This window comes from Myotis myotis, unplaced genomic scaffold, assembly GCF_014108235.1.
Source record: "Myotis myotis isolate mMyoMyo1 unplaced genomic scaffold, mMyoMyo1.p scaffold_m19_p_1, whole genome shotgun sequence".
Classification (NCBI taxonomy): Eukaryota; Metazoa; Chordata; class Mammalia; order Chiroptera; family Vespertilionidae; genus Myotis; species Myotis myotis.
In genome coordinates this window covers 113583083-113600346 of record NW_023416313.1, presented here as the reverse complement: position 1 = coordinate 113600346, position 17264 = coordinate 113583083, and the positions used below count along the sequence as shown (strand labels likewise).

At 38.1% G+C, this 17264-nt stretch overlaps 1 protein-coding gene across 19 annotated transcripts in view; it reads left to right on the top strand.

Moving 5' to 3' along the window:
- The window catches only part of MYO9A (myosin IXA), a 445773-nt gene that overhangs the window by 308815 nt on the left and 119694 nt on the right, over window positions 1–17264 (top strand). For all 19 annotated transcript variants that reach the window (XM_036347868.1, XM_036347858.1, XM_036347886.1 and 16 more), the window contains 6 exons: window positions 530–673; window positions 2066–2105; window positions 11169–11291; window positions 11567–11647; window positions 14881–14991; window positions 15971–16093. In XM_036347868.1, the coding sequence (XP_036203761.1) occupies window positions 530–673; window positions 2066–2105; window positions 11169–11291; window positions 11567–11647; window positions 14881–14991; window positions 15971–16093 (622 nt within the window). The remainder of the gene's footprint in view (window positions 1–529; window positions 674–2065; window positions 2106–11168; window positions 11292–11566; window positions 11648–14880; window positions 14992–15970; window positions 16094–17264) is intronic.

Below are 17264 nucleotides of genomic sequence, written 5' to 3'. Positions count from 1 at the left end.
GTTAACTCTTTTTATTGTAATCACTGATAATTTTATTTGCTTTGTTCATTCCTATATCTTCAGTGCCTAGAATAGTGTTCAGCCCTAGTGGACATGTGTGTAATAGTGAAACCTCCCAGGAGGAAATGAAATATTCCACAATGGGATGGCCTGTTAGAATTGGAAATTCCTTCAGTAGCATTTGAAAGTTATAAAATCTAACAAAGACAAACGCCTTTACATTATAATATATACTGATTGTTAAACGGTTACAATATATTTAAAGACAGCTGTATGATATGGTCATCTACACGCACACTTGCATGTAAATATGCTAGAATCCATAGAAAATTTTTTGTGTTGAATGAATAAAAGATTATTTTAAATTGATTGATAATCTCTCTGATAAAAAAACACTTGCTGCTTGTTTAGCATTTTGTCTAAATTAAAACTTTATGTTTAAAGTTTCATTTTACTTTTTAAAGCAGTTTAGAGTGTTAGAGATGTTTTAATTAACTAAAGCAAATTGTACTATATTTAATTTTTACAGTGATACATTTGATATTGCCTGGAATGGAAGAACTGGGATTCACCAGAGCAGACTATCAAGTAACACCTCCTTGCTTGACAAAGATGGGATATTCGCTAACTCAGCTAGCAGCAAACTATTGGAAAGAGCCCATGGAATTCTCACGTTAGTATTAATTAGTGATGTGGATTACTTTATGTGACAGGTTTAAAATCCTGGGTGACAAAAGAGGGAGTGATGGAGATACTACTTCATGAGTAGAATTTTGAGTTAAAGCAAGATTTAAAAATACTCAACATTTAGAGCTCTCAATCTTATATATTATTAAGCTGGTATGTTTTTGTTTGTTTGTTTTCATCTCACCAGGAGAATCATGGTTGAATATATACTCATTATAGAGATGATTCTTTATTGCTCTTTGATGGACCTTACATCCAGAGAGAGAAAACACTATTAGCCCTTTTTAAGATTCCTGGTCTTTAACAGCAATTGTTCTTCAATTCTGGCAGTCCTAACAGATTGGGCAGGAAAATTCTCTATGAAATGGTGAATGGTACCACATAGAGTGATAGATACATAACACTTATCCAATTGGTTTGAGGACATAGATACACCATGCATGGTAGACTACTTAAAAGTTTTTAGCTACCTATATCAACATATTCCAGATACTTCCAAAGCATAGTTTTGGACCACTAGTTGGAGGTGTGACTAAATTGGATTCTTTAATCCCTAAATTATTGTTTAACAGTGTCATATTTCAATTTATGTGAATCTTGCTATAATCCAGAATTATGAATTTACTAATTTAATTCTCACAATAACTCTGAGAGGTAGGTGGTATTATCATTCTTATTTTACATTACCATGTAATGAAACCAAGGTTTGAGAGGTTAAAATCATACCTTAGTAGGAGAAAGCGCTTAGATTCAAGCCCAGGTCTTTATGACTCCCCAACCCACATTCATCATTATTAGCTTGTATTTTCTTTCCTTCTGTGGCCATAATAAAAAATAATGGTCTTGATGTAAGTATGCTTTTGAATTATGAATAAGACAAAAAAAGGAGAAGAAAATTTTTAATTTCCCAAAGTGGAAAACTGTAAGTTTTAGTGAAAAGTACATTTAAAAAATTCATTAAAATATAAGCATCTAGCGGGTCCTATAGCTCAGGAGTTAGAGCACTGGTCTTGTAAAATATAAGCATCTATTTAAACTCTTAAAGTGACAGAAACAAAACTTCTGTAGTCATTAGAAATTAGAGACCTATTAACATCCAAAAGAAAATGAAACTTAAGCTTTAAATATATAACATTATATTATTGATTATCAGGCATAAGTCTGTTTATACCTATATTACAGAGCAGGCATCTCTTTCCTTGTTGTCATTTTGCTATCATTCCTTCCTAAAGGTACCTGCTTAGTTGAATCAGACAGCATTTTCATATAAATGATCTGTGTCATGGAAATGGGTATATAACCTGTTGTTTCATTAGAGACCTCGAAATCACTCATCTTTACAATAGTTTTTTTTTCTGTGTATGATTTGTCTCTTTAGGAGAAACAGAAACTTCAAATTCAAGCCTGGCCTTCCAAAGGTGGGTATTACGAAAAATCTTTTAACCATTGGTGTCCTATTTCATAATTATATTTTTATTACTCATGCAAATAATCTTTAGAAATCAAAGACAAGAGATACCTTATTTATACCCAATAGGGACTATATGCATTCAGTTAAATCCATTTTAGAAGTAAGATTGGATGTTATAAAATGGCCAAGCTTGATGATTCAGGTAGATTTATTTGTGCTATATCTTTTTTCCTAGTACTTTAAAAACCTCTGAATAAAATGAGTAATTTATTGAGTAATTGCCTCTTTACATGAGATCTTTTTATTTCTCTTTGAGCCAGGATAATATAAAAATCTGAATTTTACTTGATTTTTAAATAATTCCTAATTAGACCTTGCCTAATTCTTATTATCATTAGCATTAGTTAGTTAAGTTTTTCTGTAAAGGTCCATATAGGCTTTCAGTCCTATGGTCTCTGTTCTAACTACATAGCTTTGCTATGTAGCACAAATGCAGCTATAGACAATACATAATTGAATGAGTGTGACTGTATTCCAATAAAACTTTATTTATGGACACTGAAGTTTCAGTTTCATATAATTTTCACATGTCCTTAAGTATTATTTTAATTTTTTTCAAGCGTATAAATTATATAAAAAATAGTGGGCAGGATTTGGGCCTTGGTGAAATCCTATAGACTCTTTCATACCTTGCTTTATGAAGCATTTTTGCATGCATCTGTACAACTTTTATAGTTAGTGGAAATAAGATTCAGTCACTTGTATTAAGGCACCTCTCATTTCATTGAGATTGGTAGTCTTTAGAATGCTTTATTTTTACTACAATCCCAAACAGTTAAACATCAGCAAATATTTAAAAAATGCACCTTTCAAAAGCCCCTAGCTCTCTGTTAATATAGTTCTCTTTTCTTAAATATATTTTTTATTGTTGATAGTATTACAAATATTTCCCACTTCCTTCTCCCCAAACCCCCATCCCCCCATGCCCCAGGTCTCCATTACCCTATTGGCCATATCCATGGGCTATGCATATCCTATATAATAAAAGCCTCATATGCTAAGTGTCTGGTCATCCGTTCAACCAATCAAAGCGTAATATGCTAATGATATGCTAAGGCTGCTCAACCACTCACTATGACATGCACTGACCACCAGGGGGCAGACAGTCGACTAGTCGACCAGTTGCTATGACATGCACTGACCACCAGGGGGCAGATGCTCTGACCGGTAGGTTAGCTTTCTATGGGGGTCCAGCTGATTGGGACTGAGCGAGATGGCCAGACACGCCCTGGAGCCCTCTTGTGATCCCTCCCTAGCTGGCCAACCTCCCGTGTCCCTCCCCAGCCTCGATCATGCACTGGTGGGGTCCCTTGGCCTGGCTTGCGCCCTCTCATAATCCAGGACCTCTCGGGGGATGTCAGAGAGCCAGTTTCGGCCCAATCCTGCAGGCCAGGCCAAGGGACCCCACTGTGCACAAATTCGTGCACCAGGCCTCTAGTAAGTATTTAAGTTCTTTGGTTTCTCTCTTCTTGTCCCCCAAACCTCACATTGAGGTATGTCAGTCTGTTCCATGCCTCCCTGCTTTATGTTGGTCAATTCATTTTGTTCATTAGATTCCACAAATAAGTGATATTATGTGATATTTGTCTTTCTCAGATTGGCTTATTTCACTTAGCATAATATTTTCCAGGTCCATCCATGCTGCCCCAAAGGACAAGAGATCCCTCTTTCTTACAACTGCATAGTATTCCATAATGTAAATGTCCCACAGCTTTCTATTCATCTGATGATGGGCACTTGGGCTGTTTCCAAATCTTAGCTAGTATAAATAACGCTGCTTTGAACATAGGGGTACATATGTTCATTTTGATTGGTGTTTTGGGGTCATTAGGATTTATTCCCAGAAGTGGGATCACTGGGTCAAATAGAAGTTTCATTTTTAATTGTTTGCGGAAACTCCATACTGTTTTCCATAGTGGCTGCACCAGTCTGCATTCCCACCAGCAGTAAACTAGTGTTCTCTTTTCTCCACATCCTCGCCAGCACTTGTTGTTTATTGATTTTTGATGATAGCCATTCTGACACTTGTGAGGTGATATCCCACTGTGGTTTTAATTTGCATTTCTCTGATGATTAGTGACTTTGAACATTTTTTTCATTTGTCTCTTGGCCATTTGTATAGTTCTATTTTGATAGTACTTTCCTTTTTCTCTCTTAGAATTTATTTCCACTCAGTTCTCTCTCTTTTTTTTTTCTGTTCATCAGATTATTTATTCACTTGATTTTTAGATTTACTTGTTGATAGATGTGTATTTGTTGTTCATAGTTTGTATCTTTACCATTTTCTTCTTCTTCTTCTTCTTCTTAAAGGATACCTTTCAGCATTTCATATAATACTGGTTTAGTGGTGATGAACTCCTTTAGCTTTTTCTCATCTGTGAAGCTCTTTATCTGACCTTCAATTCTGAATGATAGCTTTGCTGGATAAAGTAATCTTCGTTGTAGGTTCTTGGCATTCATCACTTTGAATATTTCTTGCCACTCCCTTCTGGCCTGTAAAGTTTCTGTTGAGAAATCAGCTGACAGTTGTATGGGTACTCCCTTGTAGGTAACTGACTTTCTTTCTCTTGCTGCTTTTAAGGTTCTCTCTTTGTCTTTTGCTCTTGGCATTTTAATTATGATGTGTCTTGGTGTGGTCCTCTTTTGATTCCTTTTGTTTGGGGTTCTCTGTGCTTCCTGGACTTGTAAGTCTATTTCTTTCACCAGGTAGGGGAAGTTTTCTGTCATTATTTCTTCAAATAGATTTTCAATATCTTGCTCTCTCTCTTCTTCTGGCACGCCTATAATTTGGATGTTGGTACGCTTGAAGCTGTCCCAGAGGCTTCTTACACTGTCTTCATATTTTTGGATTCCTTTTTCATTTTGCTTTTCCCGTTGGGTGTTTTTTGCTGCTTTGCATTTCAAATCTTTGACTTGATTCTTGCGATCCTCTAGTCTGCTGTTGGGAGTCTGTATAATATACTTTATTTCAGTCAGTGTATGCTTAATTTCTAGTTGGTCCTTTATCACAACCTCGAGGGTCTCACTAGATTTCTTGAGGGTCTCATTAAGTTTATCGGCGGTTTCTAGAAAATTCTTGAAAAACCTTAAAAGTGTGGTTTTGAACTCTATACCCAGTAGTTTGCTTTCCTCCATTTCTGTCATTTGTGTCCTCTTTCTTTGTCTCCACATTTTTTTATGCTTCACTGTGTCAATAGAGTAGCTTTCTGTACTAGGTGTCCTATAGGGCCCAGTGGCTCAGCCTCCCCACTTACCTGAGGTAGACACTCTTGGTGCACCCCCTTGTGGGCTATGTACATAGTCTTGTTGTAGTTAAGCCTTGATTGTTGTAGGTAACACTGGGAGGGATTGACCTCCAGGCCAATTGGCTGTGAGAATCAGCTGTGTCTGCAGTGGGAGAGCTTCTGTGCTGGAGACACCCCTCCGGGGCAAGACTTGCTTCAATGGGGTTTTGGTGCTCACTGAGTTTGCCCCCTGAGTGTGTCCTTTATGAATCCGAGGAGCTGCAATCTGGATGGTCCCACTCTGACCACTGGACACATTGGCTCCTGGATCTCTAAGGAGGTGCTAATCTAGCCTCTGCCTGAGGCTATCCAGCAGGAGCCAGCTGTGATGCAATGCCAGTTGCCCTGGGGCCTTGGGCCAGCTGCAGTTTGTTAGGTAATTATCAGATTGCAAAGGGCCGGGCCTTTCATATGCAAAAGCCTCCTGCACCACTTGGGCAGAGCGGGGTCCCAGGGGATCAACAGGGCAGGCGGAGCGAGCAGTATGGCTGCTCTCAGTCCTGCCCTCAGAGGCCGTGCTTCTCAGTGTCCCAGCAATTGCTGCTAGCACCTCTGAGAGAAAGCTGCCCTCGAGTTCCGAACGATACCAGACAGTCCAGTTTCTCCCATATGAGTCTGGGTCCCCAGAGACTCACCCGGAACTGGAGCTCAGAGCTTGAGACTCCCTCCCAATTGAAAAAGACAACCGTGTCCTTAGCCGCCAACCCTCTCTGCATGCACCTCTGTACCTCTGTATTTTACTTCCGCACTGCACCTCCTCTGAGCCTCAGTATGCTTTACTCTTTCCTTCTAGTTGTAGAATTTCCACTCAGCCAGCCTTCTTGTGGTTCTGGATGATGTCTGTTCCATCTTTTAGTTGTATTTTTGAAGTGGTTGTGCAAGGCAGCAATCTCCGGTGTTTACCTATGCCGCCATCTTGGTTTCTCCCCACTCAGTTCTCTTTTGATAGTACTTTCTTTTTTTTGTCTCCTTTTTCATCTTCTTTAATTCTCACAACACCCTGTGAAGTGGGTATTACTAAGATATGATTAAATGAATGAATGGTTTCAGATTAAACCTCAACAATAGCTTTGTTTTCTGATCTTCCAATTGGACAAGCTTCTTACTTGACTGACTTCCTTCAAGGCTTCCTGATTGGGTGGGTAGGGAGAGAGACCAGGGGACAGGCACCTGCAGTCCAGCTCAGGCCCTCATTTCTCAGGCCTCTGGATGCTAAGCAGGGCAGGCTGAGCTGCTTTCAGATTCAAGCCTTTTGTGCTTTCGCATGCCTCTGGCCTCAGGTGGTGGGGCCAGACCTGGCTGGTGCTGGGGTCTTGGCTGAGATGTTGTTCTGCCAGTGGACACAACTTCATTCAGAGGGTATGACTACATTCTGGAGAGAATATTTCCCACATCAAAATGTCAAATGACCACACATCACTCTGGGTAGTGTAAGCCTTGTAAAAAATGGCTTTAGGTGCCATCCACTTGACAGTCTTGCATCTCTATTCTAGATATAGTCAGGGTGTTTGTAGATGTCTCTGGCCAAACCAAAGTCAGGTCTTCACAATGTCGTCATTAGTTAGAAGGATGTTCTGAGCAGCCATGTCCTGATGAATGCATTTTCTGGAAGCAAGGAATTCCATGCCCTTGGCCATTTGGAAGCTATAACAGATTAGGTTCTCCAAAGTGAAGGCCGTGCTTGTACAGATTATTGGAATCTACTTGGTGAGTTATTGTGGCCCCCAGAAGATGGCCATTAATTCTTCCTTCTCATCAGATTCACTATAGCTCTTGTTCTCAAGTATTATTACAGATAGTACTTTCCCTTTTCCCTCTTAGAATTTATTTCTGCTCAGACCTTGAAACTGTCACTTCTGCTAAATCTACTTTTCTAACATGACCTCACTTTTAATTTCCAATTTTTTACTGACAGTTGCTCTGTTGTACATTTCTACTTTGTTGTACATTCTGCTCATCTTTCTTTCTTGGTACCCAGAGTGATTTTAGTATGTCATTTCCTTATTAAATTTTTAGTCACTCAGGCTCAAAACATGAAGTTAATTTTAGTCTTCTTTAACATGAGCAGTATCTTCTTTTTATAAATTAATTTAATTTCAATTACAGTTGACATACAATAGTATGTTAGTTTCAGCTACACAACACAGTGATTAGATACCTTACGAAGTGATTTATATACCTTACGAAGTGATTATCCTGATAAGTCTAGTACCCTTCTGGCATAATACATAGTTATTACAATATTACTGATGATATTCCCTATGCTGTACTTTACATCCCTGTGACTGTAATTATAACTGGTAATTTATCTTAATCCCTTATTTTTTTCATCTATTCCCCCACCCACCTTTTGGCAACCATCAGAATGTTCTAGAGTTTGTTTCTGTTTTGTTTATTGTTTTATTTTGTTTTGGTTTTCTTAGATTCTATATATAAGTGAAATCATACCGTATTTGTCTTTCTCTGTCTGACTTATTTCACTTAACATAATACCCTCTAGATCAGTGATGGCGAACCTATGACACGCGTGTCAGAGGTGACACGCGAACTCATTTTTTTGGTTGATTTTTCTTTGTTAAATGGCATTTAATTATATAAAATAAATATCAAACATATAAGTCTTTGTTTTACTATGGTTGCAAATATCAAAAAATTTCTATATGTGACATGGCACCAGAGTTAAGTTAGGGTTTTTCAAAATGCTGACACACCGAGCTCAAAAGGTTCGCCATCACTGCTCTAGATCTATCCAAGTTGTCACAAGTGGCAAGATTTAATTTTTTTTTATGGCTAAGTAACATTCCATTGTATATATGTACCAACTCTTCTTTATCCATTTGTCTGTTGATGGGCATTTGGATTCCTTTTATATCTTGGCTATTGTAAATAATGTCTAAGCAGTATCTTTTTAATGTTTGTTTCTACACCTTATACAGCAAGCACTAAATAATAGGTTTTTAAAAAATAACTGATTAATTAAGCTGAATAAATCAAACAATGAAAATGGAATTAAGAAAGGAATAAAGTAGATAATGAATGGAAGATCTAAGAAAGAAATTAACTCGATATTTTTTTCCCCACTAAATCTCTGTTCTGCATTCTAGTTTGTGGTTTCTGTCACATCATGCTGGACGATTGCAGCTGTCACTTAACTGGATTCATCTCTCTCTTGTCCCCTTAGTCTCTTGCCTTCCATCTTGTTTTGTTTTGCCTTGTCTCCCCATTTTTTACTTGTCCTATTTTATCTTCTTTATAAATCTTAATAACCCTCAAGTTATCATTTATTTTATAATGCCCTTGTAGCCTGTTTCCCTGTACTTAAATATACTGTATTCCAGACACTTAGAACAGAGCCTGATCTGTAGTAATCTGAATAGTTGTTGATTGATCTGAGCATGGTGATTTTATGGGCAGAAGTCTGACCTCCAGCTGCTAAGGAAACAATGCTCAAAAATCATTAGTTGCTAACCATCCATCCATTCATTCATCAAAACTAATAGTTTTTGAATACCTACTCTGCACCAGAACACAGGCGTTAGGGGTACAGGGATGAACAGTCTAGTCTTTGCTTTCCTTTAGTTTATCTTCTAGTGAAGAAAATGTAAATAAATATATGAAAAGATAACCAGATGATATGTGCAAAGAGGAAAATGAAATGACATGTTGACTTTGGGGTAGTTAAGCAAGAACTTCATGAGAGTGTTTTGGGCATTTAAGCTAGAAGTTGAATGCCAAGAAAAATCAAGCCATGTGAAGATCTGGCTTCAGAGTATTCCAAGCAAATACATATATGTTATTGTTTTACATGGTATTTTTTGTCAGTAGTTTTTGCAAATATTTCTCCATGTCAGGAAATACAGGTTTTTTAAAAAATTGAATTTATTGGGGTGACATTGGCTAATAAATTTATATAGGTTTCAGGTGTATCATTCTAAAATACATCATTTGTGTATTGTATTGTATTGTGTGCTCACCATCCCAAGTAAAGTTTCCTTCCATCACCATTTGGTCCCCTTTTACCCTTTTCTTTACCCCTTTCTTCCTCCTTTCCCCCCTCCTCCCTTTCCCTCTGTTTTATGATCTATGATAGTACTCAGTTGTGTGGATGAAACATACTTTATGAAAAAAGTTCCATATAAATGCATATCTCTGTTCATAATTTTTTATTATTTTTTGAAGTACATTGTCAGAGATAGCATTCAGATCTTATCTGACATTCTCCTTAAATAAATACCTGAGAATGACATTGCTTATCAGGAAGGTTATACTGATTTGCATTCCTAAGAACAGTGCATATATAAGCCTATTTCCCCATATCTGCATGAATGTTGTGTTTTGTAAGTCTTTATTATGTTTGCTAATCTGATATGCAGAAAATATCTTTAAAAGAAATTGTTTCTTTTCTTACAAGTGAAATTGAATGATTGTCATAATGTTGTCATTTATACTTTGTGAATTTTTAAAGGATTTCTTACAGTTCTTATATACAGATAATGAGTCATTATACTTGTTGGAAACATTTTTCTCGCTTGAAAGTTGTTTTTTTTTAATGCTTATATTGTCAACATTTATATTTAAAAATTTTTCCTTACTTTCACTGATTTTTTAGAAAGAGAGGAAGGGAGAGGGAGAGAGAAAGAAACATTGATGTGAGAGTGGAACATCAATGATACACTGCCTCCTGCACACCCCCTGCTGGGGATCGAGCCTGCAACATTATTAGTTGCACATTTGTATAGATATATTCTTTTCATTAACAAAGTCACTGCCATATATAAGGTGTCCCCCCCCAAAAATATATACACTTTAACAGCTGATAGCTCAATTGATGTTTCTTTTCAGATTTAACCCATTGGAATTAATAATTATTCAAAGTGTGTATACATTTTTTTGATACACCCTCTATTTTTTGATGGGCTAAAAAAGCTCCCACATACTTTATTAATATTTTATTTTACATTCTTTAATTGCTTATGTGTAATTTGGATCTTGGGATTAATAATTAGCACATCAGGATGACTGTTAATAGGGGGTTTCTCTTTTTGTATGTTCATGGCATATCTGATATAGCCCTGGGATTGAATTTAATTTGTCTCTGTGAGTTAGGATTCTGTTGCAGATAACAGTAATTATTGTAGACATTTTTATATAGAAAGGGACTTAATTCAGAGAGGCACTTAGAAAAGCGCTAGAAGTCTTAGTTTCAGACTAGTAAAATAACAATGCAGAACTGACCTGAGCTGCAATCAGAAAGTTGTAGCTGCTGGAGAAGCTGCTAAAACTATTGGCTCCAGGGCTCAAGTGCCTTTATTAGAGTTGCAGTGACAATACACTCTGTCTCTCAGCACTCAAAAAAGTAGTACCTGGCCAGAAAACTGAAGCACTTATTATGTACATGCTTGCCAGCAGAAACAGAAGCTACTAGCCAAAGCCTCTGCCTCATTATACTTTCCCAGTTTCATGTGTGGAAATTCAATTGTTGAACTTAAATCACTTTCTGAACCTGAGATGAAAGAGAATTTGGGAAAAGTAGTTTTCTTTTTAGCTGGAAAGCTTCTGCAGAAAAGCCGGAGGAAGGTAAGATGGATGTTGAATGTCAATCTCCCATATTCACCATAGTCATTATACATAGGAAATGATGAAAATGGGCTGACAATTTTGTGTTCCCTATTCTTAGATTAATTTAAGAAGAATTTGATCTCCCCCTCTCCCCCATTTCTTTTTAGCACTTGCTGGAGGTAAATTCTTTAAAGCACCTGACAAGACTGACTCTGCAGGATCGCATTACCAAATCCCTTCTTCATTTGCACAAGAAGAAGAAACCTCCCAGCATCAGTGCTCAGTTTCAGGTTAGTTCCTATTTTACTTTTAACAAAGAGGAATCTGTTTCCTTCAGATTGATACTGAAAACTCAAAATGAATGGCAAGATAACCTGAATGGGATATGGTTGATGTAACTAAAAAGCCATGCTGTAATGGTCATTTGGCTTTTCAGAAATAAACCTATTTCTTTGTATACCACTCATTTTTTGCATATTTTAGCAACATTATTGTTTATATTTATAAGTTGCTTCCAATGTGGGATGGAAGAAAATTCTCATTATATTATTGTTTTGTATCACAGGCCTCATTAAACAAGCTGATGGAGACACTTGGTCAAGCAGAACCATATTTTGTAAAATGCATTCGCTCTAATGCAGAAAAGGTAAAAATGTCCGTACATGAGAACTCGCTCAGCTTACTTCAAACCAAGCTTTAAATTCTTTCTAAGAAGAGCAAGTGGATAGAAAGAGCAATCTAATCTAATAAAAGAGAAATATGCAAATTGACCATACCTCAGCTACACCCACACCCACAAGCTACGCCCACCCACCAATCAGGAGCGAGTATTCAAATTAACCCAACTAAGATGGCGGCGGCCATGGAGCTGGAGTGAGCAGGAGGCTTGGGTTGCTCCTGGCAATGGAGGAAGCCAAGCTTCCCACCTGCCCTGCAGGCCCTGAGCTCTGCTCAAGGCTATAAAGTTTCAATTATAGAAGATAAATAAATCCCAGATACCTGCTTCCAGCCTATGGCCGTGGCACACCTGAAAATGGCCCTCAGCCCCTCACCCAAGATGGCCATGCCTCCCAGTAGGGCCCCCTTCACTGAAGGGGCTGTGGCCAGCCTGAAAACAGCCATCAGCCCCTCACCCAGGCTGGCCAGGCACCCCAGTAGGGACCCCCACCCTGAAGGGGCTGTGGCCAGCCTGAAAACAGCCATCAGCCACTCACCCAGACTGGCCAGGCACCCCAGCAGGAATCTCCACACTGAAGGGGGTGTGGCCAGCCTGAAAACAGCCATCAGCCCCTCACCCAGGCTTGCCAGGCACCCCAGCGGGGACCTCTACTCTGAAGGCGTTATGTCCACCCTGCAAACAGCCCTCAGCCCCTCACCCAGGCTGGCCAGCAGGACCCCCGCCCCCACCCTGAAGGGGCAGTGGCCAGCCTGCAAACAGCCATCAGCCCCTCAACCAGGTTGGCCAGGCACTCCTGTGGGAACCTTCACCCTGTAGGGTGTGTGGCAAGCCTGAAAACAGCCTTCAGCCCCTTACCCAGGCTGGCCAGGCACCCCAGCGGGAACCTCCACCCTGAAGGGGGTGTGGCCAGCTTGAAAACAGCCTTCAGCCCCTCACCCAGGCTGCCCCCCCAATGGGGTGAGGGTCCCCGCTGGGGGGCTTGACCAGCCTGCAAACAGCCATCAGCCCCATACCCAGGCTGGCCAGGCGCCCCAGCGGGACCACCATCCTGATCCAGGACACCCTTCAGGGCAAACCAGCTGGCCTCCACCCATGTACCAGGCCTCTATTCTATATCTATATAATAAAAGGGTAATATGCAAATTGACCCTAACAGCAGAACCACTGGGAATGACTGGTCTCTATGACACACACTGACCACCAGGGGACAGATGCTTAATGCAGGAGCTGCCCCCTGGTGGTCTGTGCGCTCCCACAGGGGGAGCTCTGCTCAGCCACAAGCCAGGCTGATGGCTGCCAACACAGCAGTGGTGGCGGGAGCCTCTCCCGCCTCCTCAGCAGCACTAAGGATATCCAGCTGGAGCTTAGGCCTGCTCCCTGCTGGCAAGTGAACATCCCCCGAGGGCTCCCGGGCTGCCAGAGGGATGTCTGACTGCCAGCTTAGGCCCAATCCCCCGGGGAGCAGACTTAAGCCAGCAGGTGGACATCCCCCGAGGGGTCCCAGACTGCGAGAGGGCACAGGCTCGGCTGAGGGACCCCCCAAGTGCACAAATTTTTGTGCACCGGGCCTCTAGTCTATAATATTTTTTAAGGAAAACAGCATTCTATAGTTTCTATGGATATTTTTCTTGTGTTTACACCTACTTGCCTGTAAGGTATTTACATGGTATTGATTTAATATCTACAAGGATTTTGAGAAGCAAATTTCTCTTGAAATTCCATAATTAAAGTTTTATGCAACTTTTATTACCCGGAAGTTAATCCCTCTTGTTTGGATATACATTGTCACTCTTAAAGAACATGCCAGGCATTTTTCATGTTTAGAGATTCTTATATTTGTAAAATAGGGAAGATATGGGCATTCTTGAGTCCTTTCTATTTTCTATGACAGATCCCCTAATTAGGAATTTGCAAAATATATCTAAAAAGTGTAAACATTTGTCATCTTTCATTATGTTCATCATAGGAAAAAATAGTTCCCAGCCTGAACAGCTAAACTGTGTAGGAATTATGTTCAGCTTTCATAATTCTTAAGACCAGTCTCTAACTTGGTTATATACAAGCTTTGTGACCTTAGACAAGTTTTCCTTTCTGTAGTTTAAATATTTTCATCCATGTAAGAATATATTGTATTTGTAGGACCTCATACTGTTTTGTGAGTATGTGTGAGTTAATACTGGTAATATACTAAGAGTGTTCCCAGCCCATACTAAGTGGTTAGTAAATGTCATTATCCTTTTATAGTGGCTAAAAAAGAAATGATTTTATTTATAGTTAAATAGAAGTTTGAATCCCTGTTATTAAATGAGACCTTGCTATACAAAGAGTTCAATTAATGAAGTAGTTCAGGGTATAGAAGAAGTACTAAATAAATGTCAACTATTATTATTATTATTATTATTATTATTATTATTATTATTTAACATAAGTTGCCCATTTACTTTATTTCCTTGACAGCTGGTTTGCCCCATCTGTCTGAAGGAAAATGTTTAGGATTGTTTTAGGGAATCATTGAAAATAGTATTTAGAATGAATATGGAGAAATATCAGAATCTCCAAATGCATATTGTTTTGAATGTCTGGAAATGTGCCTACAGAGATACCTAGGAGTTTCAGGGCATTGTGACTACTAGCTGCTTCCCTATCAATGCCTTTACAATGAAATCAGTTGTCAGGTACTGGAGGAATTTTTTGTTTTTCAATGTGTCATTCCAATATTATCAGCAAAAGTATTCAGGGAAATAAACTACTCTTAACCTTGTACTAGTCATTAGAAGAAGAATCTGTCAGCTCTCGGTTAACCAAGGTAACTGGTAAAGTAGGGCAGGTAGTTTCTGAGTGAGATTATAGATACAATCATAATTAAAAACAAAAATGCAGACACTCTTAACTATATGTAAGTAGGTTAGTTTTGTTATGTATTTTATATTGACTCCTATGGGTAACTACATTCCTTTTGAACTACAGCTAGAGAAGTCTGGAAACGTGGTTCCTCATATTCCTTAGAGTCAGGCAGTCAGAACTTTTTTGAAGCTACCAGCTGGGGAAGGAAGATTGTCCTGTCACTTCACTATATCTTAACCAGACAAGCTTCAAGTCAGTTCCTAGATATTCAAAAGTTATTCATATTTGTAAGACAAACATTAATTTGGAGATCTATTCTTCTAGGTTGATTTTTTTTTTCTATTGCTTTGTTTTAGCTGCCATTAAGGTTCAATGATGCCTTGGTACTTAGGCAGCTTCGGTATACTGGGATGCTGGAGACAGTTCGAATTCGCCAATCAGGATACAGCTGCAAATACTCTTTCCAGGTTATACTTTTACAGTGATCTTTAAGTATATATGCATATCAAGTAAATTCTTCCTGTCTTGCATATTTTTTATTTGGGGCTTATTTCTCTTAATTCTTCCTTTCCATTCCATCTTCTGTACACAGAATTAACCAGGTAATGAGTACTCACTTCCATTGAATGGCACCAGTCTTATTAAGCTTGTGTTTTAAGAGAATCCAGTACTTGGCTATTCTCATTTGATCTGAATGTTTCCTAATACTAAATTTACTCATAACATAGCAGTTCTTCACACTGATTGCTTCACACTTAATGTACTCATAGCATAGCAGTTCTTCATACTCTTATGAGTAAATACTAAATTTACTCGCAGCATAGCAATTCTTCACATGTATTACAAGTCTTCACACTAAAATAATTCAATCAGAACTGTCTAGTTCAAAAGAAAAGATTCCATTTGATTTTTGCTAGAGTTTTCTCAGCAGGATTTTCTTATATAGGAAGCTGCCAGCAAGATTCATGCTTATTCTCATCAGTTGCTGCTCTGGGTAGAAAAAGTATATTGAAGCTTTCCAGCAGCTGAGCAAGTTTTATTGTTACTTGGAGGGAAAGCTTCATTCTCAATTATATCCTGTAATAACTGTACTTTGCTTATTTTTCTAAATTTTGCTAAAAGTTTCTGATTATTGTTATATAACTTTTTCTTTGTTTTTTAATACAGCTTTCTCAAAAGGGATGATTAGTTTCTGCTCTTCGTTTCTTTTCCTGATTCCCTTTGATAACAAAATACTCTGTTGAACTCACTACACCTCCTTCCATTTTATAAGTTAACCTTCGGTAATACTTTGTTAACAAGTACTTCCTTGGTTTCACCATATTGAAAAGAATGAGAAATGGATCAATAAAAGGATAGTTAGCTAAAGTTTAGGATCTTGTAGCTTTATAACATTTTCATGTCATTCTTTTGTGGCCTTATAACATTTTCTTTTCATTTTTTCAGGATTTTGTGAGCCACTTCCATGTACTTCTTCCTCGAAATATTATTCCATCTAAATTTTACATTCAGGATTTCTTCAGGAAAATAAATATTAATCCAAATAATTATCAAGTTGGAAAATCTATGGTAAATATATATTGTCAAAATTGAGTGTATTTTTGTGTTTAAATAATAATGAGAATCTTTGCCTATGATAATGTTTTGTAAAAAACATAATTTTCTAGCCCTAGCCAGTTTGGCTCAGTTGATAGAGCATCAGCCTGCAGATTGAAAGGTCCCGGGTTCAATTCCATTCAAGGGCACATACCCAGGTTGCAAACTTGATCCCCAGCCGTGGTGTGGTTGGCAGCCAATCGATGTGTCTCTCTCACATTGATGTTTCTCTCTGTGTGTCCCTCTCCCTCCCCTCCACTCTCTCTAAAAATATATAGAAAAATATCCCCAGGTGAGGAGTAACAAAAAAACAAGATAACAAAGAAAAACATAGTTTTCCAGATGTCATAAGGAAATTGAGTAGGCCACGATTTTTTTACTTAATAATATAGTCAATTTAAAGAGCTTCTGGCCAATTCTCTAATTCTACCTATAATTTTAACTGCCTAAAAATCATCTCCCCTAGTGCTCTACTGTAATCTCCAACTCTACTTGCCCAAAGTCACCTTATCCTGATTTCCCTATTATCCTTAATTTGTCAACTACTCTTTTCTGTCATTCTTCTTCTAGTTTCTTAGGCTAGAAACCATAATCATATTTGGCTTACCCTTTACTTTAATCCTTTTACAAAATTGTTTCTTTTTTTTTTTAACAAATGATTCTCACATCTCTGCCTTTTTCTCTAATGCTACTGCGTCCATAGTAGGTCTGTTTCTTTACCTTTCACATATATTTCTCTTACAGTAAACAGATCCCTCATCTAGTTCCAGTCTGTTTGTTATTCTGTTGAAATCTACCCATTTTATGAAAATCATCTTAATATATTTCTTTCTTTAATTTGACTTCCTGCTCAGTAATAATCCCCTGATAACCTTCTCATTAGATTCAAACATCTTTCTCCTTTTTAAGAACCTTCATATTGTGATTTTACACTATTTAATTCCTTCATTATAAACACTAGGTATTTCATTGTCCCTGTATGTGCCTTTATCGTTATTTCCAACTCCTTGTTTTGTTCAGGTGGGCTCCTCTGTCTCTTGCCCTCATTAGTTTACTCTTTTCCATTTTGTTATCTAATATCTATGTGCTCTTTTTAAAGGCAACTTATTTTATGTTTTAATTTTCACCCAAGGATATGTTTTTA